At 41.2% G+C, this 27,737-nt stretch overlaps 2 protein-coding genes across 3 annotated transcripts in view; both read left to right on the top strand.

Annotated features, from left to right (window-relative positions):
• riox1 (ribosomal oxygenase 1) overlaps window positions 1-1,089 on the top strand; it is an 81,236-nt gene extending 80,147 nt beyond the window's left edge. The window contains exon 15 of the mRNA XM_028797258.2: window positions 869-1,089. Coding sequence (XP_028653091.2) covers window positions 869-937 — 69 coding nt within the window. The 3' untranslated portion in view covers window positions 938-1,089. The remainder of the gene's footprint in view (window positions 1-868) is intronic.
• Window positions 1-27,737, top strand: part of LOC127527298 (uncharacterized) — a 214,429-nt gene that overhangs the window by 157,264 nt on the left and 29,428 nt on the right. The gene's annotated exons all lie outside the window — the stretch shown is intronic.

Below are 27,737 nucleotides of genomic sequence, written 5' to 3'. Positions count from 1 at the left end.
TGTGGTAATGTACAGAACCAAAATTAGAAAAAAGTTGTCTCTGTCCAAATATTTATGGACCTAACTCTAGTTGTAATTCTTGCCTTTGTGATGAGTGTAGCAGGGTGAGAAACCATACAGTTACTCAGTTATTATTTGCTTCATAACACACTAAAATTTTATTTTAAAAAATCTTGCACATCCTTATGTAATTGGTTGGGTCGGGGGGTTGCCCTTGAAATAAAAATCTTGCAACCCTTTATTTGGATAAAGTAGTTCCAATAAAACTTAATAGAGTACTGCACTACCTATATATAGCACCCACCATACTGTATATATAGGGGTTTAGGTCTGACATTCAACTGGCTTATTCCAAAATCCTCAATTGCATCTTTGTTTTTTATGTTTTTTTGTGTCTGTCATCCTGTGCACAAAATATTTTGCAATCATTTGTTATTTGGCACTTGAAACAGGAAAGTGTCTGGTTCTGAATTGTTGTGTTTGCTTTAATTCAACACCAATGCAGTATCTTCAATTTCTTCAAAAGTTTGTCAGACTAGTCTCAGTCAGTGTGCTCCACTTTGATTGCTGGCCTGTCACTTAACACTGATGCACTGGGACACAGTAATGCATATTCTACATGTGTGACTGCAGTGGATTGGTTGCTGGAGAAAATAAAATGCATGTTCCTTTAATGTCCATTTATCTAGTTTCATTAACTTCAGTAAATAAACATCTGGACTCCTTACAATATGCATCTAAAAAAGTTATGCAGCAATTCCACATTTTGACCCCAAATGCCAAGGGACTGTAGTGAAACAGGTGTAATTAAAGAGGAATTAATAATCTCTTAATTTGTAAGATTTTTTTTCTTCTTTTTTTTTTTTAGATTTCAATTGCTAAGCTGTTATTTGCAAAAGGCCTGCTTGTAACAGAGGAACCTTGTGTATGTGAGTGAACACAGATTGGAAAAGTTCATCAAGCGACTGTCAGCTGTTTTTCACATGCACGATTTCTCTGATTTCTCATAAGTTTGCATTCTTCACAATACAGTGGTCTCATAATACTGTTTATTTAATTGAGTTTAAAAAAAGGTCATTGTAACATTTACATTGTTTCAATAAAGTGTTTTTATATGATTTAGTACTAATTATTTACTTATTTATTTGTGCAGTATACCTAAAAATCTTTTTTAAATACATGTTTACCAGATTAGCTTCTGATCTTTGCATTTTGTAAACAGAACTTTTGTTTTGATTAATGTATTAATACTGTGACCAGTGTAAACGTCTGTTTAATTTAGTGGGCTGTTGAGTTTATGGCTGGGAGTGTAATGAGGTTTGCTTGTTTTGTTTCATGCTGTCAGTACAGTAGCAGTTTGTGGAAGTGGAACTGGAGAGTGGATTTCCAACACATCCCCATTAATGGTCTGTACCGCTAATACTCCAAGTCCAGCCTGTGGGCCTAATAATGACTGACAGCAACAACATCTAAATGGGTAATCGGCCAATAAGAAGCTGCCACTATGTATTTATAATTAGAAGACATCGGGAACAATGACAATTGGAAGCAAAGGTATAAAGGTATCCAGTACAGTGAAAACTGACATTTCAGTGCTCCATGGACAGACGAGTTTGTCTTTATTTTACCATCCCATGCCAGCTCCAGTTCACTGTGTTTAATTTGTCAAACTGTAGTATCGGTTAATAAGGTTTCTAACATCAGACAAGCACTACGAAACTCAGCATTCCGGCTTCCACAGTGCTTTTCTGCCTGATAAGCCCAGCCAGACAAGACAGATCTTCCTCCCTGAAATGCTCCTAATTAAGCTCCACGACAATTCTGACAGCAGTGACAACTACAAAGGAGAAGGCAACAACAGCTTCATTCTGTGTTACTTGGGAAGTTAGCTAAAAAGGGTAAGACATTTCTGGATGCTGAACTGGTAATACATTGCACTTCGGGCATGCTCGAGAAACTCTTTGCTGAAGATAAAAATAAAGATGAAATTGTTAACCGAGTGAAACATTTACCCAAGTCTGACTCTAAATTCTGTATGATGACTCTTTTTCAGCTGTTGTATCAGAACTGAAGTCAGCTGATCACATATCCATCACAGTTGATGAGCTGACAGATAATACAGATATGGCCCAACTGTCAGTGAAGTGAAGTTTGCAAGGAAGGTTCGTGCAAAAGTCGAGGGTATTTCCAGCAGTGAAAGGTTTTTTTAAAGAGAAATCTTTGGAACTCCCAGTTACTGATGTCAGTCCTTTAATAGTTGGTAAGGAGAAAGGCTTTGCCTCGCTTTTTAGCAAAAGAGCATCCTGCTGTTAATTTGCTGTACTACATAATTCATCAAACTGTGTTGTTTGTGACATCTGGCAAGATGAAAGAAATGATGAATATGGTCACCACAACAATCAACTATATTTGCTGTATTTCAAGATTGTAGCATCAACTTTTTAAAATGTTGCTGAAAGACAACAAAACGAAGTACAAAGATGCCCTTCAGCATAATGATATACCGTACAATGGCTGAGCAATAGACAGGTTCTGGAATGTTTCTTCTCACAACAAAATGACATAATGGAATTTGCCATAAATCGGAAATCTGCCAGAGCAGAAGAGTTTTCTGTGTTCATGCATGATGCAGAGTTAATATCTTATGTTGCATTTCTGTGTGACATAACTAACCACTTAAACAAGCTTGATACACAACTGCAAGGACACGATGTAAACATTGGGGAGCTGTTTGAAAAAGTAACAGAATTTCGTGCAACCCTGGTCTTATTTCTAAATGAAAAGTGTTAAATGTTCCCACTGTGAGTAATGTCCCAAGCTCTCTGAATCCGACTGCTCTTTCTATGATGATGGCACTGCATGTAAGTCTCATTGACAATTTCAGAATGCTCAGTGAATTGCCTTTATTTGTTGGAAACCCTTTCACTGTCATAGCAAGTGGCACATGTGTAGCCACGACTTTATTGCTGTGTATAGATGAGGTGTCATTCCAACTAGAGATGATTCAGTTACAGAGCAACGAGGTCAAAACTAAATTCAACAACATTTATTTATATAACATGTTTTCAAACAAACGACGTAGCTCACTTTACAAGACGAAGAAAGAGAAAAAGAAAAATATAAAAATAAGATTAGTCAATACTAAGTAACAGAATAAAGTAATGTCCGATGGCCAGCAGGACAGAAGAATCGAACAAAACACTCCAGAGAGCTGGAGGAAAAAAACAATCTGAAGGGGTTCTGAGACCACAAGACCGCCCAGCACCCACTGAGCATTCTACCTAACATACTGTAAATGATCTCAATCAGTCCTCATGGTTTTCAGGCTTCACATGGAAGAATTAGATGACGATGGTCATGTTGGACATCTGGCCTTCGATCCATCAATGTAAGGACTGCATGGTGCCTTGATCAGGTGGTGGTGGAGATCACCACCACAGAAAACCGGAAAAAGAACAGCAGAGAAGGTAGGGGTTAGCACAGATTGCGGGGCCGTGATAAAAACAACAATTAAATGCATATACAGAATATCAGGGTTATACTAAAATGAAGCTATGAAATTAAATGGGTTTTAGTAGTTTTTTTTAAAAGTCTCCACTGTATTAGCCTGGAGAATTTTTAGCGGTAAGCTATTCCAGATTTTAGGTGCATAACAGCAGAAGGCCGCCTCACCACTTCTTTTAAGTTTAGCTCTTGGAATTATAAGCAGACACACATTTGAAGATCTAAAGTTACGATTTGGAGTGTAAGGTGAAAAGAATTCCGAAATATAGGATGGAGCGAGATTATTTAAGGTTTTGTAAAAGCAGTATTTTAAAGTCAATTCTAAATGACCAACCAATGTAGTGACATAAAAACTGAAGAGATGTGTTCAGATTTTCTTTTCCTTGTTAAAATTCTGGCAGCTGCACTCGTTGCAAGCAAATGATGTCTTTTTTTGGGTAGTCCTGAGAGGAGTGCGTTACAGTAATCTAGTCGACTAAAAACAAAAGCATGAACTAATTTTTCAGCATCTTGCAAAGTTATAAGGAATCTAATTTTTGCAATATTCCTTAAGTGAAAAAATGGTGTCCTAGTGATCTGAGTAATATGTGATTTAAAATTTAGGTCAGAGTCAATAATTACCCCTAAATTCTTTACCTCTGTCTTGACTTTTAAAACTAATGGATAAAGTTTATTTCTAATGCTGTCCATTTTTGCCAATCACTAAGATTTCGGATTTCTCCTTATTTAGTTTGAGGAAATTTCAACTCATCCACTCAGAAACACAATACATTGGGTCAGTGAACCAAGAAGAGTCGGGGTCATCAGGTGCTACTGATAAATACAGTTGTGTGGCGCCAGCATAGCTGTGGTAGCTCACATTATTCCTTGAGATAATCTGACCTAATGAAAGCTAATTGTTACTGACTTGCAATGTATATTTTGATCAAGTTTGGATCTACTAACATCAAGAGTGTCTTTATTTTCAGCAATGAACCTCTTTAAGAATCTGAGCATCTCCACCATTGTGTGCTGCTAGCCTTGATCTCTCATATGTCTGTTTTTAGCAAACTTACCATGGGCACACAGTGTTACCTGTCCCACTAACCAGGTGTGTATTACTTGTTTTCATGCATTTAGTGCAACCTAAAATGTAATAATTGTTTGTGAACACACAGTGGTGTTTTTCAGAAATATATGGACTAATCTGAAAGAAAGATCATTCATTGTTACAGCATAATTACGACTAACACATTGTGCTCAGTATTTTCTGTAAATGGCACTCAGGCCAAAATGTTTCGTCTGTACTACGAGTAGCATGAGTCTTCAGGCACATTTCTCATTAGTACTGTAGCATGTAGAATCCCCCTTCTTTTTTCAAAGATATTGAGGAGATATGTTACTGACTTGTAAGTGTGTTTAAATGCCTGCATTGTGCTAAAGGTAAAAGCCCCACTTAGAAGATCTGTTCAAAACTTTTTTAAAACCTGGCAGGATCTAATCAGTAACATTTTGAAATAAGCAGTTATATTGGGGAAAAGGATTCTCTCCCCATTTTTCTACTCTTAAAGTTTTACTCTGCCTGTTGGCCTTCCTCTCTTTCTCATGGGTGGGGTTTGAATTGACTTTAGTTTTTTAAAGTTTGACTTTCTTGTATGGAATGCTACTTGCTTTTATTAAATTCAATAAAACGGGGAAAAAAAAGATAAAAGCCCACTTTACACAATTAGCATATAGGGAGTTGTGATTATTCATACCCTGACTTGCACAGCACTTGTGAGTGAAATGTTGGCTATGATGTTTCAGATGGATGGGATTAGAACCATTCTCAGGCTCGACTAAAAGCATCACAACAATTTGTATGCATTTGAATAAAAAGTATTGCTGTCTTGTAGTTATTGCAGGTGCATTTGTCCCAGGTGTCTAAATTTCTGCAGCTTCAGCTTACTTTGTAGAACGATTTAGGCAATAAGTGCGACACATCTGCAAATGATTCTACAGTCCAAGTATTTTCATTTTAAAAGTTCTCATAAAAATTGAAAGCAAAAATAGTCCACACAAAAATACAGAGAACAATTGATATTATGAAAGGGAAAGTTCATGTATGAAAGAGAAAAAAATATATTATGGAAGGGAAAGTTCTTGTATAAAGAAAATTCTTTTTTAAGACTTGGGTGTCTTGTTACATGTCTTTAAGCTCCTATTCTACACTTGCAGCACACAGGTTAGGCCATACGGTCTGTCGTTGTTCTGTGTGTAAGCCAAACCATCAGCCCATTCTTGTAGCAGAGAGACCGTGTTCCCAACTGCCTAGTTAACATTCTCTTATCATCGAAATAGCTTCCTATCGTGTGTATATAACTAGGTGAAACTGATATTCTATTCAAATTTAGCAAACACTTTTGTGAATTTTAATAGTAATATTACCTTTCCAGGATTGGCTCTGGCATGCTACTTATTGAGAGTTGTGATAATGTCGCATGCACAGTACCTGATGTTTGAGTAATCATGATTTGGGAGTAAAATGTAGGCTGTGACTTCTGAGATGGACATAATTAGAACAGTTCTCTGGAAAGACTAGTAGCATCATATGGATATGGCAATTTGGCAGCATGAAGTGATCCCATAGTTACTGTATTAAAAATACAATTTGCAGTAGTGGTGTCAGTCGGGTGTCATATGGTGTGTAAGTGTGCGGCCTTCATTTCAGATTTGCACTCCTGTCTGCTTTTTCTCATGTGCAGTAGCAGTGGAAGTGTTGTCCCGTGAAAACTCCTACTTGCATGTCTAAAGAACTCTTTGCTACCCTCGGGCGTTACGATGTTACAACAGTATGAAGACGCTTTAATCCGTGTCTCAACAGCTGTTGGTATGCTGTTCCATCTACTGTCACAACTTTGCCTATTATGTACTTAAGAGTTTTCAGATTCTTTTATTTAAAATCTTCCCCAATGCCCTCCCTCTCCTTACACTCAGTACATACAACATTATCCAGATAACTACACCACAAACAGAAAGCCAATGTGTCTTGGAATATTTACAGTCCAGATATGAAACACACTTATTTTGGATAACTGAAGAATTGTATGAATGTTCAACAAGATATCACAACTGTAGCAACAACCGTTCAGTTGAAAAAGTGAACATCTAAGTCTTGCCGGTAGATCCCAGACCACTAATGGCTTGCAGAAAAGGCTTGTGGGTCTTGCACCTGGCTGAGATATGTTGTTCTATTCTACCAAAAGAGTTGAATCCAAACTTTTCACTTTCTTTTATAGGCTGATATAGCTACACGTCCTGACAAACTTTTCATTCACAAAGAAAAAGGGGTTTCACAAAACAACACCCAATGTTGGTTCTCGCTCTTGATTTAAAAGAACTTCTAATCATACTGGGGAAAGCTAATCCCACTTGATGTTTACAAAGACATCATGTCAAAGACGCTGAAGATACAGACGAGATGACAATATAATGAAACCATTACAAGAACACACCTTAGGGAGTTTGGTCGGAGGAATTTTAATGAGTGATATTTGTGATCTGCTTGACAATGTTCTTGGAGACCAGAGGAGAAGATTTATCCACATTAATTGGATTGCAGTTCTGGTAAGGTATTGTGGCTTTTTCACTGGATTGTCTTTGAATCTTTACTGCTATTGTTATGGATTTAATTGTGGAGCACTTTTCCTGTCTTCAAGGTCGCTGTTGTTTTTCTGCATGTTACCTTTACGCTGGAAGTTGTATAAGCTGACATTTTTGTTCCATATTACACAAAAGACTTACAAAAACCTGGACCTGTGTAATTGTTCTAGAGAGTTAAACTCGTCAATTTGGACTGTAGACATTTTGCTTAAAAGGCCAGAGCAGACAGCTTTAGTTTTCCTCAGACCAGCCAAGATGAACTGTATTTCAGCTTTGGAGCTTTACTCATTGATGACCAGGGCAGAGCAATGTCATGATTCCCCGAGAATTTGTTTTCTGATTTTTATCTGTTTTTCACGTTCACACAGATTGGATCCCAGTGGAATGTAGGATCCAGTTCAGAATTCTTGTACTCGCTTACATGGTCAAGCTTCAGCATTACACCACAGGCCTTGCTTTCAGATCTGAGGGGTATTTTCCGTACGTCGCTTAAATCATCTGAGATCAGATGCCTGATCTTGGATGAGTTAATGCCGGTGAAACTCATCCAGGATAAGTCGGTTTTTCAAACGCAGCTGCGTAGTAGATTAGTCGAGCTGGATCTAATCATCCGAGATGAATGCGCGTGCCCGCGCCGAGTGAAAAGCCCATATATATTGAGTCTAGAAAACATGATCAGCAAGTCTTTGATAGGCTGTAACAAAATGACAAATGAACGGGCGCATTTTTCTTCACACAAGCTGTGTGTGTATGTGTGTGTGTGTGCGTGTGTGTGTGTGGGGGGGGGGGTTAGTTAGTTACTCAAAGGATTTCAAGATTTAATATGCACATGGGGTAACACTGCAAAAGCAGCCCAAACCAGAAAAGACGGCTGGCAAAAAGTGGCCGACAAATTAAACACGTGTGCATTGTACTTACTGTGAGCAGCGTTTCATTTCCTATGTGTCAGATTAATTATTATTTAATATGTCATAATTCCAGATCAAACGTGACCACAAGGAGAACATGGGAACAGGTTAAAGTGAAGTACAAGAATATACTTCAAACTGGTAAATATTGGTATATAACTATTTAAAGAATTGTTGACATAAAGAATCATATATAATGTAAAGAACATTAATTTTAAAGTTAATAAGAAGGCAGACAAGCAAAAAACAGGTGGAAGTCCACGCGGTCCAGACCTAACCCCTGCAGAAGAGTTGGCTGTCCAGCAAAATGCCCATCGACCTGTTTCTGAGGGCATTCCAGGGGGAAGCTCCTCCTCAGAACCAGTGGCAGGATGCAGTGGTCACTTCATTTCAGGTAAAGGATGGTCATTGCATATACAGTATTTGTCCTCCAAGTGTGCCATAGGTATGTTCCATATAGCCCTCTTTTTTTTTTTGTTGGGTCAGTTGCAGGGAATGTCATATCCCTAGAACCTGTGTCTGACCAACGAGATATTGACGAAGGTCAAATATATGATGAAGACACTGTGTCTGATTATTCATAAGGAGGAGAGGTACATTTTCCAAATAATGTTTGATCAAACTCCACTCTGATCAGTCCCATGTGCCCCAATCGCATTTGGAAATCCTGGGTAATGAGAATGTTAGGCTGATTGTGAAATTCTTTATGGAGCTGTGGGTGTTTTAGCCTGTGTATTACCTACCTGCAATGGCATGAAACGCCTCTTTTATTGTCTGCACACGCAGGTGTCCAGGAAACACAATGAAAACCCGAAGGAAATATGTCCGAGCCAAACAGACTTTATGAATTGCCTGGCAAACTGCACTTTTAGATAAATTTTCCGCATCGCCTACAGTATTTAAAAAAAGTGCTGCTTGCAAAAAACCTCAAAGCAATGCATACTGTCTGTGTGGTTGTGAGAGCCCGACTTTGTCAAGTTTGACTTCGAATATAAGGTGCTAATAAATTTTTGAGGTACAATATGCCTCCTCGGCTAAAGCGGTATCTTTCAAAAAGAATTTCCTCCGGGAGCAATAAAGGATCTTGTCGATCGAGCAAAACCCTCTCTATATGAAATTCTCTTATAATCTGCGTACCGATATCAATTGGTCACTCATTCATGTATGGCGAAGTCATGACTGAATGAATTCCACGCACGGACACTGATTAAGTGTGTGAGCTAATCCTTGTTTACATCGAACAAACCGAGCAGGTTTGAGGATTAGGATGTGTTGCTATGACAACACATCCAGCAAGAGTTTCAAAAAACCGACAGATCCAGGATCAGGCCAAATCGTCAACAATTACATCCGGCTAAACAAGTAATCCATGTACGAAAAATACCCCCCAGCTCAGTTAGATCTCCTTTAGGTTTCTTGTACCACACTAAAGAGTTGTGTGGATCGCACATTTCAGTTCATTGGTCCAAGATTATGCAACAGACTTCAGCAGAACTGTTCAATTGTCAAGGTAGGACATGTTTGTTCGCGCATTTGGGTGGCTTTGCCGCTGGTGGGTAACTTTTATATTGACTTTTATGTTATGTTGTGCTGATATTTCATTTTATTTCTGTATTTTACTGTTTAGTGCTTTGTGACTTTTGTCTGTGATAAGCACTTTACAAATAAATTTTTACATACATACTTGCATTATAAACTTACGCTATATCCACAATATTTTATGTTGTATTAATATTTCATTTTATTTCTGTATTTTACGGTTTAGTGCTTTGTGACTTTTCTCTATGACAGGCGCTTTACAAATAAATTTTTATGTAAGTACTTGCACTATAATCTTATGCTATATCCACACTACTATGTTTTCATTTAGAAACACAAATATTAGTCTCAGTTTTTACCTATCATCCAAACTAGCCAGCAGTATACTTCTGAAAATACTGACTCCGCATTGCAATGTGGGGGGTTGAAAATGAAGGAGTTTTGAAAGCACAGACTCAATAATCACAGTCTGAATGGGTTGTGCTTATTACACGAAACCTTCCCTGATTGGATTGTGCTCATTACAACATCTCATTCCATGATTGGTCATCCATCACGGAAGAAGACCATATTCCAACATAGCGGACATAGAGGAGTTGCAGTTCGTGACACTTATTGTGTTGTTACCTTTGTGCATCTGAATTGCATTTCGTAAAGAGATTTTCTTCTTTGCACATTCGCATAGCACTCACATTTATCGGATACTACAGTTGTGTGATAAATCCCACGGCCAGCGGCATAACCAGCCCATCAAGGAGCACATTGCTTCTTCCCGTTTCTGCCAATGTATGCATACCCAGTGTGTGTGATATATGTATTTTCGGTCGTTTTAATGTGGGTCTAGATAATTTTGTAAACATTGTGAAATGTTGGTGTGAGCAGAAAACTTTTAATTTACAAACACCATTTTAAAATGAAAATGTAGTAATGTGGATATAGCCTTAGGTTAGAATGATCTGCAAATTCAACATTTCATTTCCAGATAGGGGTATCTCTCCCCAGATGAACTGGACAATATATACAGATGCACCCTTGACAAGATGAGTGTTTTGCAAACACATTTATTATTTTTAGGCAGATCTGTCCATCAGCAGAGTAATTAGCCAGTTATCTGTAAGTATCAGTGGAGTTTTCAGCATAAACAACAACCTGCCCGAGGATGAGAGAGAAACTCCATCCATATGAATGGCTAAGATGCCATCTGTGCATGAGCCCAACAGCTGAATCTGAATGACGCCCAAAATGATGCTGCTTCTTCTGACAGAGATGTTTCCTACTGTTCAGAACGTTTTCTCTCTTTGAAGCAAGGTTGTATTTTTATTAGATCTTTACCTCTGATCTCTACTATTATTAACTATTTTCTCTCATTTATTTCATTTGCTGCTATTCTATTGTAATAAATATGGCTACGTTTTTCAGTTTCTATACTGTTTCTGTATATCTTGAGTCACTGAAGTAATAAAACAAGATTCAAGGCACCTGCGTAGAGATGGCCATTTTGTTTCTCACAGAGTTAGCAGGCTGAGGGCATACACCTCTAATGGAAAGCAGCATGGCTGGACATGAGCATCATTGGTTAGCAAGAGGCATTATTCATGATGTATCAGCATTCATGTGTCGAGGTTATTTTATGGAACTAAGGTATATCAGCTATTAGTGTCTAGGATATATCTGGTGGACATCCCTGAAGGTATATCAGCCTTCATGTATTTATTTTTGAGGACCAAGGTAGTGTTTGGGTATGGATTATATCTGGTGACACCCATGAAGGTTTATCAGCCTCCATGAGTCTAGTTTACTGTCAGGAACCAAGGCATATAAGTGTTTAGATGGATGGATAGATAGATACTTTATTAATCCCCAAGGGGAAATTCACATACTCCAGCACCAGCATACTGATAAAAACAATATTAAATTAAACAGCAATAAAAGCGCAGTGCAAGTTAAAAAAAAAAAGTAAGGTGGAGAGTGCAAGGCAGGTATAACAGACAATAACTTTGTATGATGTTAACGTTTATCCACCCCCAGGTGGAAATGAAGAGTTTCGCATAGTGTGGGGAGGAACAATCTCCTCAGTCTGTCAGTGGAGCAGGACAGTGACAGCAGTCTGTTGCTGAAGCTGCTCCTCTGTCTGGAGATGATACTGTTTAGTGGATGCAGTGGATTCTCCATGATTGACAGGAGCCTGCTCAGCGCCCGTCACTCTGCCACAGATGTTAAACTGTCCAGCTCCATGCCTACAATACAGCCTGCCTTCCTCACCAGTTTGTCCAGGCGTGAGGTGTCCCTCTTCTTTATGCTGCCTCCCCAGCACACCACTGCGTAGAAGAGGGCACTCGCCACAACTGTCTGATAGAACATCTGCAGCATCTTATTGCAGATGTTGAAGGATGCCAGCCTTCTAAGGAAGTATAGCCGCCTCTGTCCTCTCTTGCACAGAGCATCAGTATTGGCAGTCCAGTCCAATTTATCATCCAGCTGCACTCCCAGGTACTTATAGGTCTGCACCCTCTGTCCACAGTCACCTCTGATGATCATGGGGTCCAGGAAGGGCCTGGGCCTCCTAAAATCCACCACCAGCTCCTTGGTTTTGCTGGTGTTCAGGTGTAGGTGGTTTGAGTCTCACCATTTAACAAAGTCATTGATTAGGTCCCTATACTCCTCCTCCTGCCCACTCCTGATGCAGCCCACGATAGCAGTGTCGTCAGCAAACTTTTGCACGTGGCAGGACTCCGAGTTGTATGGGAAGTCCGATGTATATAGGTTGAACAGGACCGGAGAAAGCACAGTCCCCTGCGGCGCTCCTGTGCTGCTGACCATAATGTCAGACCTGCAGTTCCCAAGACGCACATACTGAGGTTTGTCTGTAAGATAGTCCACGATCCATGCCACCAGGTATGAATCTACTCCCATCTCTGTCAGCTTGACCCTAAGGAGCAGACGTTGGATGGTGTTGAAGGTGCTAGATAAGTCTAGAAACATAATTCTTACACCACCACTGCCTCTGTCCAAGTGGGAGAGGGATCGGTGTAGCATATAGATGATGGCATCCTCCGCTCCCACCATCTCCTGGTATGCGAACTGCAGTGGGTCGAGGGCGTGTTGGACCTGTGGCCTCAGGTGGTGAAGCAGCAGCCATTCCATGGTTTTCATCAACTGTGACGTCAGATTGACAGGCCAGAAGTCGTTCAGCTCACTAGGACGTGATACCTTCGGGACTAGGGTGATGCAAGATGTTTTCCAAAGCCTTGGAACTCTCCCCTGTTCCAGGCTCAGGTTGAAGATGCGCTGTAGAGGACTCCCCAGCTCCAATGCACAGGCCTTCAGCAGTTGTGGCGATACTTTATATGGACCCGCTGCTTTGCTGGCACGAAGTCTCCTCAGCTCTCTGCTTATGTGGGCTGCTGTAATTGTGGGTGGGGGGAAACTCTCTCCTATGCTGGTATCAGCAGAAGGATGGGTGGAGGGTGCAGTACTCTGAGGTGAGAGTGTGTTAGGGTGGTCAAACCTGTTAAAGAAGTTGTTCATCTGGTTCACTCTCTCCACGTCTCTCTCGATGGTGGCACCCTGCTTTGAGCTGCAGCCATTGATGATCTTCATCCCATCCCACACTTCCTTCATGCTGTTATTCTGCAACTTCTGCTCCAGCTTTCTCCTGTACTGCTCCTTTGCTGTCCTGAGCTGGACTCGGAGTTCCTTCTGCACACGCTTGAGCTCATGCTGATCACCGCCTTTAAAAGCCATTTTCTTCTGGTTCAAAAGGCCCATGATGTCACTTGTAATCCATGGCTTGTTGTTAGCATAGCAGCGTACTGTTCTTACTGGAACTACAATGTCCATACAGAAGTTGATGTAGTCAGTAGTGCAGTCAACAACCTCCTCAATGTTCTCACTATGTGACCCCAGCAGGATATCCCAGTCCGTAGTTTCAAAGCAGTCTCTCAGAGGCTGCTCTGCCTCAGGGGACCACTTCCTGAATGAGCGTGTGGTTGTAGGTAGCTCCCTCACTCTTGGTTTGTAGTGAGGCTGAAGCAGAACCAGGTTAGATAGATAGATAGATAGATAGATAGATACTTTATTAATCCCAAGGGGATTATGAGGTTATGATCTGCTTTCCCAAGCACAGACAGCGAGGTGCCGCTGTATGCATCTTTAACGTTTGCATACAGTAAATCAATAGTCCTATTTCCCTGGGTGTTACAATCCATATACTGGGAGAAAGCAGGTAATGTTTTGTCCAGCGTCACATGGTTAAAGTCTCCAGCGATTAGCACAAGCACCTCGGGGTGCTGTGTTTGTAGCTTAGCAACAGCAGAGTGGATGATGTCACTCGCTATCTCCTCATCCACCCGAGGAGGGATATAAACAATAACAACAATGACATGTCTAAACTCTCTGGGTTAGTAATAGGGACGCAGACTTACAGCCAACAGTTTGATGTCCCTGCAGCAAGTGGAGGTTTTGTCGTTTACATGTCCAGAGTTGCACCACCTTGTATTCACATAGAAAGCGAGTCCTCCTCCTTTCTGCTTCCCGCAGGTATTTGCGTCTCTGTCCGCTCTAACCGTGCTAATCCCGGGTAGCTCCATGTTAGCATCTGGGATGTTAGTTGTTAGCCACGTTTCACAAAAACACATCAAACTGCATTCTCTGTAGGTCCTGATATTTTTCATGAGTGCAGCCAGTTCGTCGATCTTATTTGGTAGTGAGTTCACATTTCCCAGGATCATAGAAGGCACTGAAGGCTTGTATCGCCACTTTCTCGCTAGCCGCTTAGCCTTTAGCTTAGTGCCGGCTCTGCTGCCATGATACGACCTTCTTACCTCGTCAGGTAAATAGGGAACCACACCGGCACAGGCCTTTGTTCTCAGCGCTAGAAGTTGACTACTTCAATAGATGAGTCTTGGCGTGTAAAAATCCATGTCCAAGTAGTAAGAAAAAGGTAGAAATTTAAAGTCATACACGGAGCTGCTGGAAAGGCTGCTACTCACGGCGGCGCCTACCAAGAAATTCTAGGTTTAGGTCTAGGTTATATCCGGGGACACCCATGTGTTGTCCCTATGTGGACTACTGAGGAGTGACAGGCCACGCACTGGCCAACAAAGTTTTCAAAAGTTTTGCTTCCTGAGAAGATTTTGGAGATTCTGATAGACAGTTTCAAGCTGAAAACATATGTAGTTTTAGATTGACTGGAGAAACCTGAAATTACCTTTACTTGACTTTAATGTGTTTAATCACTTAATGATCCTGACACGTTGCATTTGTTCAACTGAACTAAAGGTGTTCCACTGCCAATTTTCGTTTGTACTCAGCATCTGATGCTTCTCATTTTAATGTGTCCAACAGTAGTGGGCCAGCATTGATGGAGTCCACTTGCCCTGATCATTTTCAGTATCCTGGGGAAACCTTTTTTTTTGCCATGTCTGTCATTGACTGCACCAAGGGAAGAAGACTAGATATGAATGAAGAAAACAAATCTTTAGCAACATGTTGCACTTTGTTTTTTTACGCTTGAAACATGTTGTCAACAAGCTGGATGTAGTATGATGTTCTGTAGTTGCCAAGAAGGTTCTTAGTGGCATCTATGTAATTTCCTTCAGCCCAACTAGTAGATCTTCAAATTGCTTGTCACGGAAGTTGTTCCGTAAATCAGACATCTCAAAAATGCTTTCCTTAATCTTATTTGTGGAAACATCTGTCTCATCCATCCATCCATCCATCCATCCACCTATCCATCCTGTTCTGCTTATCCGAGGTCGGGTCGCGGGGGCAGCAGCTTGAGCAGAGATGCCTAGACTTCCCTCTCCCTGTCCACTTCTTCTAGCTCTTCCGGGAGAATCCCGAGGCGTTTCCAGGCCAGCCAGGAGACATAGTCCCTCCACCGTGTCCTGGGTCTTCCCTGGGGCCTCTTCCTGGTTGGACGTGCCCGGAACACCTCACCAGGGAGGCGTCCAGGAGGCATCCTGATCAGATGCCCGAGCCACCTCATCTGACTCCTCTCAATGCGGAGGAGCAGCAGCTCTACTCTGAGATCCACCCGGCTGACTGAGCTTCTCACCCACTCGTGAACAAGACCCCGAGATACTTGAACTCCTCCACTTGGGGCAGGATCTTGCTACCAACCCTGAGAGGGCACTCCACCCTTTTCCAGCTGAGGACCATGGTCTCGGATTTAGAGGTGCTGATTCCTATCCCAGCCGCTTCACACTCAGCTGCGAACCGATCCAGAGAGAGCTGAAGATCACGGCCTGATGAAGCAAACAGGACAACATCATCTGCAAAAAGCAGTGACCCTATCCTGAGTCCACCAAACCGGACCCCCTCAACACCCTGGATGCGCCTAGAAATTCTCTCCATAAAAGTTCTGAACAGAATCGGTGACAAAGGGCAGCCCTGGCAGAGTCCAACTCTCACTGGAAACGGGTTCGACTTACTGCCGGCAATGAGGACCAAGCTCTGACACCGGTTGTACAGGGACCGAACAGCCCTTATCAGGGGGTCCGGTATCCCATACTCCTGGAGCACCCCCCACAGGATTCCCCGAGGGACTCGGTTGAACACCTTTTCCAAGTCCACAAAACACATGTAGACTGGTTGGGCGAACTCCCATCTATCTCAGATGTTGAAATGGTTTACTTTCCTTCATCATTGCTTTTGTGAAAGTTTTCATCAGTCCAAATTTTATATGAAGAGGAGGCAAAAATATCTCGTTTGGTTTGACAACTGATTTCAGTGCCCCACTTTTCTGCCCCCAAACCAACAACTTACAGAGTCTCTTTAGCACAATGGCAAATAAAGCAACACTACCTGGTGTATCTGAGCTGAATTCCTAGCAGCAGTGCGATTACTTTTAGATCACCACAGGTGTTCCAGTTGTAGTGGTTGTACTGTATGTTTACACTTATAACATGAGAGGAAATCACAAAAATAAGCAATTGCAATAAAATGGTATGTAATTGGAAAACGTAAAGGGGATTATTGTCAGCAGCACGCCAAAATCCATAAAACACATGCAAACGTGTTCAGGAAGCAACATTTTCATTGTCCAGTGTAAATGTCTGTGGTATATTAGGGTTAGTGAGCAAGAGTAGGCCAATCCATACCAAACTTGCTGATCCTTGGTAACTCAAATAAAACTGGAGTTGGGAGTGTTATTTTCTGCTCACCACAGTTTTACAGAGTAGTTATGTAAGTTACCTCAGACACTCTGTCAATTTGGACCAGTCTGGCTGTTCTCCTCTGACCTCACTGTTTTTCACAATATTCTGAGTAAACTCTGGAGCAGGGGTACTAAACTCTAGTCTTGGAAGTCCACAGTGGATGCAGGTATTTTTGCTTTAACCAAAATTTGAATTAGAACCCATGTAACGTCTTCTAAAGTAATATGTATTTTTGTGCTTTGTTTCAGTTAACCAGTTTGTTATAATTCAGAACCCTTTATTTCATATTTTAGTTTTAAACAGCTGCATGAAGATTTTAGTTGTTGCCCGTTTTCTAAACCAGCCATCAGTTAATAATGAGATTGAAAATGACAAGTGAACCATAAGCTGCTTCCATTTAAACCCAAGTACAGGCATCATGGAGTATCTGTGTTAATGTAATGTGCTGAAGAAAATGAGAGAAAAGGAAAGGACCAAAAGGTATAACAAAACATATGGATAATATTCTCAGAAAACAAAAAAATCTACAATGTCTTAGAAGAATGAAAGCACTAACAGGCCATATAACTAAATACCAAGTGTCATTATCTGCTTGGCCTGGCTTCTAATCATGAAACTGGTTGGAATGAAAACCGGCAGCCACTGCGGACCTCTAGGATTTGAGCAGCTCTAGCGCCTGTTTATGAAAATCCCATGGGGATCAGCAGTTACAAAAATACTTAAGCAGCCCACCTGGCACACGCCATGGTCAAAATCACTGAGATTATATTTTCTGTCCATTCTGGTGAACATTAGCTGAAGTTCCTGACCCGCATCTGTATGATTGTATGCATTGCGTTGCTTCAGGATGATTGACGGATTAGATAATTGTTTGGATAAGCAGGTGTACAGGTATTCCTAATAAGCAATATTTTGGTGTTTTTTGTAATGTTTTACAATTTTGCCATTTTCTTTTTTTGTCTTTATAAAATCGGTGTTGGAGGAGAAAATACAGCAGGATTTAGGTGTTGGCCTAACTTCATCTGTCCACGTTTTTGAAAGGTAGCCGCTCAAGCATGACACACATCTTTTTTTGTGAAGTCTTCCCCTCAGAAACTGAAGATGTTCAAATCGAGGGAGGCACACCAGGACTCTGCACAGATTACCTTGAAGGTAGGCCCATGCACATAATCATAACTGTTCAGTCTTCTCATCTTACTCCATGAATGGATCCCTGTTTACTGTTGCCAAGTTCACTGTTTATTTGTTTTTCTTTTCTTCTTGTAAAGCACTTTGACTTAAATACTTTGTATGAAAATATGCTATAGAAGTAAATACTATTACTGTCACATGTGCATGGTACAGTAAACTTGTCATGTGCTCATGCTAATCAACATGCAACACGTCACGACTCTCCAGGCCACTATTACTGAGCATATCTTAATGCTTCTCCCTTCCTTGTCATACATCACTACCTTACCTCAGACATTCTTTTATATTTTCAGGGTAGGGCTCAATTTATTTTAATTTAAACCGTCATAAGGTGCCCCTCTGCTAACACAGCCTTGGGAGACAAAGCTGTAAAGACCACTGGTACTGTATAGGGGATACTTAAAACTTTTCAGCTGACAGAAGTCAGGTGGTAGACCTTTAGCTCGAGTGCAGTATATGCTGGGAGAGTACGAACACAAAGTGGGGTTTCAGAGTGTGTTGCTTAATCAGGTTATTTATGAGTCCCTGGGAGTTGAACTTGAGTTGGGTGTTGGATGAATTTTCTTGAGGGATGATGACAGTTTTCTCATTTTGTTTTTGAATATTCATTCAATGTGTTTTGGGAAACAGTAAAATGTCAGCGCACCCTGCTAGCAGCAATGAGGCCCTGTTTTTAAATAAGATGGGGTATCAGCGCTTATTGAGCAAGAAGGGTGAGATGCCATCTTTTATAAAAACTGGCACTGTCAGAAAGCCTTGTCTGTTCCGGAGGAAGAAACTTACTTTCTTTTCATTTTTGATGGAGAAGACATAATTTGTAACTAAGAAAAAGAGCCACCTGGGAATGTTCACCGGCATCTTGCTGTTGCCACTGAGAGTGCATGAAGATTTAACTCAACCAGGATGTATGTATGTCTATCACTTTGTACTTGCTGTTATTAGTTTTGAAGAAAATAAATATAGTTTGTGAGTGAATTCCTATTAGCAGGCTATTCCAGATTTTAGGTGCATAACAGCAGAAGGCCGCCTCACCACTTCTTATAAGTTTTGCTCTCGGAATTCTAAGGAGACACTCATTTGAGGATCTGAGGTTACGATTTGGAATATAAGGTGTCAGACATTCTGATATATAAAATGGGGCGAGATTATTTAAGGCTTTATAAACCATAAACAGAATTTTAAAGTCAATCCTGAATGACACAGGTAACCAGTGTAGTGACATCAAAACTGGAGAAATGTGCTCGGATTTTCTTTTCCTTGTTAGGATTCTAGCAGCTGCGTTCTGCACTAGTTGCAAACGATTTATGTCTTTTTTGGGTAGACCTGAGAGGATTGCGTTACAGTAATCTAGTCAACTGAAAACAAAAGCGTGAGCTAATTTCTCAGCATCTTTCAATGATATAAGAGGTCTAACTTTTGCTATGTTTCTTAAGTGAAAAAATGCTGTCCTAGTGATCTGATTAATATGCGATTTAAAATTCAGATTACAGTTAACAGTTACCCCTAAGCTTTTTACCTCCATCTTGACTTTTAATCCTTATGCATCCAGTTTATTTCTAATAGCCTCATTGTATCCATTATTGCCAATCACTAAGATTTCAGTTGTCTCTTTATTTAGCTTGAGAAAGTTACTATTCATCCATTCTGAAACACAAGTCAGACATTGTGTTAGTGAATCAAGAGAATCGGGGTCATCAGGAGCTATTGATAAATACAGCTGTGTGTCATCAGCATAGCTGTGGTAGCTCACGTTGTGCCCTGAGATAATCTGACCTAACAGAAGCATGTAGATTGAGAAGAGCAGTGGACCCAGGATAGAGCCTTGTGGAACACCATATAGGATGTCATGTGTCTTCGAGTTGTAATTACCACAACTAACAAAGAATTTTCTCCCTGCCAGGTAGGATTCAAACCAATTTAAGACCCTGCCAGAGAGGCCCACCCATTGACTAAGGCGATTTCTAAGAATATTATGATCAATGGTGTCCTATTCACTGAGCAGCCTGCCGAGGTCCAAAAGCGAGACAGGTAAGACATTACAGGTAATGGCTGGTTTTGAAATTTCTTCTTGTCTCATTTTTAAACAAGACAGATTCGTTGGTATCTTCCATGTAAAGCTGATGTCACATTATGCTACTTCTGGTCATGGGGTATGTCAGATTTGCCAATGGCAGTTGCTGATCTTTGACCAGACAATGTCAGTTTAAATGACTGAAAATCACGGCCCATGTCACGTTTGCCAGCGGGGTGCCAGTTTTCCGGCACACTCTTGTTTGCCCCATTTTCTGACCTTCTATTGCGTGCTTCCTGATGGAGCCCATGCCGTACGAAGGGTTAGCAGCTACGGCGAGTTCTGCCCTTTTTTCTTTCTTCCATTCTGTTGTGGTATGTAAAACATGAGACATAAGAGTGACAAGCTTCTCTTCTATTTGTGATGTTCACAGCCCCAGTGTTCCTTATTCCCTGTTATTGCATTATCAGAATTGTATTTCTGGATAAGCATTCATTGGTTGTCAGCTGTGATGCACCCTACAAATAGACAGAATCAGATGTGTTTGATTTTGGCAGCGTGAGTTGCTGGGCATGTCACATTAGGGCACTGGCTTTAACAGGAGTGTATGGCCGACTAATTCCGACTCTCTAAGATTATGTAAATGAAGGGGACGACTGAAAATCCCTGGAAAAGCCACATAACGTTGACACAGCCTTTAGCTGCATGGCATAGGTCATCTGATAATACAATGAAACTGGTGCCAAGGTCTTAATCCTTGAGGAGACACTGTAGACCGCAGTAAGGTTCAATCATTATGTAATATGTCACTGTGGTCTGTGCATTTAATAAGATTTGCCCTGATATATCTATTCTGAAAAATTATTCTTTCATGTACCATATGCTGCATTGCTCTCTGTAAAAAGTATTTCTTGGGTTCTGCCAGGAAAAAAAAATTCCAAAGTTCATTTTCCAGAGATGTCTATGGGTGTTTATCTCCTGATTAAACAAACCATCCACCTTAATTAAAGGATAAGTGTCTGTATGTCTGTCTGGTTGCTATGTCTCTGTCATTCCTCCAGATGGCACATTACAAATGTCTGTAGTAATAAAATACCTTGCAATTGTCATTCCAACAGATGGTGCATCACAAACATTAACGCTGCTTTTACGAATCCCATACCAAATGGCATTCAACAGGGACATATGCATTGTATTTGTAATTTCAACAGATGGCACAACATAATCATTAACACTGCTTTTACAAATCGTATAGCAAATGGCATACAGCAGAGGTATATACATTGCAATTGACATTCCAACAGATGGTGCATCACAAACATTACCACTGCTTTTACGAATCCCATACCAAATAGGCATTACATTTGTCATTCCAACAGATGATGCATCGTAAACATTTGTGATAATGCATATTATTTCTACAACACCATCTGTTGAAATGACAAATGCAATATGTTAGGCTACTTATTATTACATTACAAAATTCATTTCAACAGATGATGCACAGCAAATGTTAATGCTGAGGTCTACGTTGTTTACTTTGATGTCAACCCATCTCAGATGGGTAACACAGTTAGTTTGATCTTAAAGCTCTAAAATGTATTACACCCTGGCAATGCAAACTGCAGACACACTGGAGCAGTTGAACAAGACAACAACCAGAGCATTGAAAGCACCTCAGTTAACAGGAAGAGGATCCTGACCACCCCATCAATATTCAATGGAGGACACCTGTTGTGGATTCTAATCTGAACATTTTTTAATATAAGTGAGATATACTGTACATGGTTTGCATGATTTTGCTGTTGTTGTTGTGTTTGTGGCTTTGAGCAGGTAAGGTGAGTGAAATAAACCTTCCACAGCTGCATTTCCTAACATTACACCTACTGGATGTGAGAATCTTTGCCCTCGGACCTGAGTAGTGGTAGACGTACCTTACAAAACTTGCATATTTAAGGTAATTAAAATTATCATACTGAAAAAGCTGTTTAACTTTTATGCTAAAATTATGTAAAAAGCAGCACAGAAAATCCTGAGTGACAGCAGCCATACCTAATTCTTTAATTTTCTTTTTTCCCAGAATTCTTTCTTAGAACCTACTCTTAATAACAGCCAAAGCCTAATGGCTTACCACCCTAACTGAACCTTTATAATAATTGAAAAAGATGGCTTACTACAGCTATTTTTTTCTTATTCCCTACAGTCATGCTTTTGCTTGCCTTATATAATTGGGCTGACTAAATCCCCTTAGGAAGGCAGTTCATTCTGCAAATTAAAATCTCTGCTACAAGGATTTGATGATAGTCCTGGAAGAGACCATCATAACAGCAAGGTAAGCACAAGCCACCCTTTAAAAAGTGCCTCCCTGCATCAGTTGCTTCTTTGTAAACTGTTGTGACCCTCCATGCCAAATTACTTCTATTCTTGTCTGAAGTTTCATAATCGTATGAAGTGCTTACAGCTTTGACCAGGTGGCCGTGTTTTTGGGAGGCAAATAAAGAATCCACTGAACAGGACCCTTCTTTTATTTAGCAGAGTGTGTGCGCACACATGCATCTAATGGTTTGTGGTGAGAAAAACCAGGCATAGGGAAGACATAAAGATGTTCAAGGTTTTTCAAAAGAAATTTTTAAAAAGTCATCTACTCTTTCAGTGAGCCATGACATTCTTAAAGACAGTTTAATCCAGTTCAGGGTCACTGGGATAGGAGCCAGTTTAATGGTGTCAGACCAGCACACTGCACACTATCATGTCGACTGTATTGCCATAGAATTACACCATAAGCCATCTGAGTTTGCAGAGTGACCACTGGTGGTCAGCCACAACCCCACAGCTCTTAGAAGCAGCATCTTCACAGCTTTATCCATTGAGACTTGTTGGCCTTGCTTTCTAAACACCGTGAGTCGAGCGGTCTACTCAGCCTCCACAATACTGTGCAGCACCACCACGTCATCAAACTAACACTTGCCCAGAAAAAATGTCTAAAGATTGTGGCACGGGCAATTTTCACTTTCTACACACCACACTATTGGGTTGCAGATTTCTCTCTATTATAAAGAAATATCTTGGGACAAGACAAGACTTTTTTCCTGTGACGAGACGTGATCTTTTGAAGAGACATACTGAGACAGAGAGACACTTTCACGTCCCGCAAGAACGTCACGTCATACTTACAACCTTTGGAAGTCCCGTGATACAAATGCAGAGCAGGTTAGAGATAATGGAAGTAGGAAAATTCGAAAGTCTTAAAAAAATGAGAGTAAAGATCGCATTAGCGCAAACTAACGGAAAATATTACTCGGTGAAATAATGGAACAGCGAAAAAGAGATTGAATAGTGTTTGAGGATGTCTGGGGGAGAAGAGGCAAGGCAGTGAGACAAAAGGACAGCTGCTGTACAGGCTTTTAAATGTTCGAAGTGCCGCACAAAATGCAGATCACGCGGCACGGCAGCAGCAGCAAGCCAGCAGCTGATCGAGCAAAGAGGAGGTAAAAAAAACAACAGTTATTTGTTTCCCATTGTATCACCGTTTAACAGGAGTTTCGGAGGAGCGACCGAGTCTAGTAGTTTTAAATGGTTAAATTTGCCATATTTGCCTATCAATCCACACTCAGTAGACCATAATTAAAAAGTGAAAATGTAATTTCAGAAAGGTTTATTAAAAATCAGAACCTGAAGTCTCTCATTGGATGTTCAGACCTTTAGCTGTGGCACTCCAAATTGTGCTCAGGTGCCTCCTGTTTGCTTTAATTATTCTTTTGACACGTCTAGAACTTGATTGAAGCCCATCTGTGGAAAACTATTGACTGGACAGCGTTTAGAAAGGCACACACCTCTGTATATAAGGTCCCACAATTCACACTGCATGTCAGGACAAAAGCCAAGCCATGAAGTCCAATGAACTCTCTGTAGACAGTCATGATAAAACTGAGGTGAGGCATAAATCAGGGCAAGAGTATAAAACCATTTCTAAAACTCTGAGTGTTCTGAGGAGCACAGTGTGAAGTGGAAGAAGTTTGAAACCACCAGAACTCTTTCAAAAAGAGTAACCAGGCAAGAAGGGCCTTGGTCAGGAACGTGCAAAAGAATCCAATGGTCATCTAACAGAAGTCCTCAGATGAGATAGAAGAACCTGTTAGGAGGATAAACATGTAAGGAACACTAGCAGGTTGCGCTTAATCAGGCATTTATTGTAGAGTTGCTACAGTGCATCCAGAAAGTATTCATAGCGCATCACTTTTTCCACATTTTGTTATGTTACAGCCTTATTCCAAAATGGATTAAATTCATTTTTTTCCCTCAGAATTCTACACACAACACCCCATAATAACAACGTGAAAAAAGTTTACTTGAGGTTTTTTCAAATTTATTAAAAATAAAAAAACTGAGAAATCACATGTACATAAACCGTGGGTGACTGCTGAGGTGCGAGTTTTGCTGAAAGTGAGAAACTGTGCTTTTAAATCTGGAGATATAGCTGCCCTTAGAACAGCAAGAGCCAACCTAAATAAAACTATCAGAAGAGCTAAAAGGGCTCATGGAAAGAAAATAGAGAGTCATTTTCAAGATCACAGGAACAGCAGAAGATTGTGGCAGGGGATTAAATCTGTGACAGATTACAAAACAGTTTCTTACCCCTGTGATGATAGCTTCAACTTCCTGAATGACCTAAATAAGTACTTTGGACGGTTTGAAGCATTGAATGATACATCACCAGTGAAGGCCACCCCTCATCCTGATGAGAAGGCACTGTGTCTGGAACCGGATGATGTTCTACGGACTTTGAGGAGAATTAATCCAAGGAAAGCTGCGGGACCAGACCAGATACCAGGTTGTGTACTCAAAGGATGTGCGGAGCAGCTGACACATGTCCTTACGGATATATTTAACATCTCTCTGTGTCAAGCTGTTGTGCCATCTTGCTTTAAAACCTCAGAAATCATCCCAGTTCCGAAAAAACCCATAGTCACAACCATGAATGACTATCGCCCTGTAGCCTTAACATCAATAGTGATGAAATGTTTCGAGAGGCTGATCAAGGACCACATTACTTCTGTCCTACCCTCCTCTTTTGACCCACTCCAATTCACCTACCGCTCCAACCGTGCCACAGAGGATGCCATATCTATTGCACTCCATTTTTCATTGGAACATCTGGAGAATAGAGACGCTATGGTCCGCATGTTGTTTGTTGATTTTAGTTCGGCTTTTAATACCATCATCCCTCAGAATTTGATCAGCAAACTGGGCCCATTGGGACTGGGCATACCTATGCAAAACTGGATATTGGACTTTCTAATGGATAGGCCACAGTACGTACGGGTAGGAAAGAATAAATCAGATACCATCTCCTTCAGCACAGGTTCTCCACAGGGGTGTGTTCTAAGTCCCCTCCTCTTCACGCTCATGACCCACGATTGTTGTGCCAAGTTCAGCACAAACCAAATTATTAAGTATGCGGACGACACAACAGTGGTGGGTCTCATTCGAGGTGACGAGGAAGGGGATTACAGAGTGGAGGTGAAGTCATTTGTGGAATGGTGTGATAAAAACAATCTGATACTGAATGTCGAAAAAACAAAAGAACTGGTCATTGACTTCAGGAAGAAACAGCTGATACACATCCCGGTCTACATTAAGAACACTGCTGTGGAAATTGTGCAGTCTACTAAGTTCCTGGGAGTTAATGTGACGAACAACCTCACCTGGTCCCTGCACACCTCCTCCGTCATCAAGAAAGCTCACCAGCGCTTGATCTTTCTGCGGAGGCTAAAGAGGGCCCATCTCAGTAAGTCAGTCCTCACCACTTTTTACAGAGGGACCATAGAGAGCGTGCTAACCAGCAGCAGCTCTCTGTGGCAGGAGAGCTGCAGCGCTTCGGACTGGAAAGCACTGAGGAAAGTGGTGAGGGCTGCGGAGAGGATCATTGGAGCCCCGTTGCCTAATGTACAAGATTTGGCAAAACAACGCTGTCTGGCCAGAGCTGTGCGGATTTCTAGAGACCCTACTTATCCTGCCTCTGAACTCTTTTCCCTCATGCCCTCAAGCAGAAGGTACCGCAGCCTGAAATGTAGAACTACCAGGTTTAAAAACAGTTTTTTTCCTACTGCCGTTCGTCTTTTAAATGAAGCATTTTAGTATTTTATTGTAGGCTGATTTTAACTATGTGTTTTTATTAAAGTCTTGTGCATCGTATTTTCGTTCTGCAGCACATCTTGGATGTTCTGTTAAATGACAAATAAAATTGAATTGATTGATTGATTGATAAGTATTCACAGCCTTTCCTCAATACTTTGTCGATGCACCTTTGGCAGCAATTACAGCTTCAAGTCTTTTTGAATATGATGCCACAAGCTTGGCACACCTATCCTTGGCCAGTTTCGCCCATTCCTCTTTGCAGCAGAGATGTTCAATCGGATTCAAGTCTGGGCTCTGGCTGGGCCACTCAAGGACATTCAGAGAGTTGTCCTGAAGCCACTCCTTTGATATCTTGGCTGTGTGCTTAGGGTCATTGTCCTGCTGAAAGATGAACCGTCACCCCAGTCTGAGGTCAAGAGCGCTCTGGAGCAGGTCTTCATCCAGGATGTCTCTGTACATTGCTGCAGTCATCTTTCCCTTTATCCTGACTAGTCTCCCAGTCCCTGCCGCTGAAAAACATCCCCAAAGCATGATGCTGCCACCACCATGCTTCACTGTAGGGATGGTATTGGCCTGGTGATGAGCGGTGCCTGGTTTCCTCCAAACGTGACGCCTGGCATTCACACCAAAGAGTTCAATCTTTGTCTCATGAGACCTGAGAATTTTCTTTCTCATGGTCTGAGAGTCCTTCAGGTGCCTTTTGGCAAACTCCAGGCGGGCTGCCATGTGCTTTTTACTAAGGAGTGACTTCCGTCTGGCCACTCTACCATACAGGCCTGATTGGTGGATTGCTGCAGAGATGGTTGTCCTTCTGGAAGGTTCTCCTCTCTCCACAGAGGACCTCTGGAGCTCTGACAGAGTGACCATCGGGTTCTTGGTCACCTCCCTGACTAAGGTCCTTCTCCCCCGATCGCTCAGTTTAGATGGCCGGCCAGCTCTAGGAAGAGTCCTGGTGGTTTTGAACTTCTTCCACTTACGGATGATGGAGGCCACTGTGCTCATTGGGACTTTCAAAGCAGCAGAAATTTTTCTGTAACCTTCCCCAGATTTGTGCCTCAAGACAATCCTGTCTCGGAGGTCTACAGACAATTCCTTTGACTTCATGCTTGGTTTGTGCTCTGACATGAACTGTCAACTGTGGGACCTTATATAGACAGGTGTGTGCCTTTCCAAATTATGTCCAGTCAACTGAATTTACCACAGGTGGACTCCAATTAAGCTGCACAAACATCTCAAGGATGATCAGGGGAAACAGGATGCACCTGAGATCAATTTTGAGCTTCACGGCAAAGGCTGTGAATACTTATGTACATGTGCTTTCTCAATTTTTTTATTTTTAATAAATTTGCAAAAACCTCAAGTAAACGTTGTCATTATGGGGTGTTGTGTGTAGAATTGTGTGTAGACATGAGTGCAGAGCAAAATGCAGAGTAGATGATATCACATAATACAATTCAGATTTGTTCAGAGTCCTGGAGACCTCAGCCATCAAGCTCCCTCTCCCTGCTGGCCATTCTACAGAGTCAGTGGTGGGCCAGCCAATATGATGAAAGGACCCTTCTACCCCACAATTCCAGATGCTCCTCCTCTTGGGTAAAAGGCATATGATAGCCCACTTGGACACTGAGAATGAGGAAAAAAAGACTTTCTGCTCCAAACTGGACT

Source organism: Erpetoichthys calabaricus, chromosome 3 (assembly GCF_900747795.2).
Source record: "Erpetoichthys calabaricus chromosome 3, fErpCal1.3, whole genome shotgun sequence".
NCBI classification, from domain to species: Eukaryota; Metazoa; Chordata; class Cladistia; order Polypteriformes; family Polypteridae; genus Erpetoichthys; species Erpetoichthys calabaricus.
Note: the sequence above shows the minus strand (reverse complement) of the source record. Positions and strands in the feature narration are given on the sequence as shown.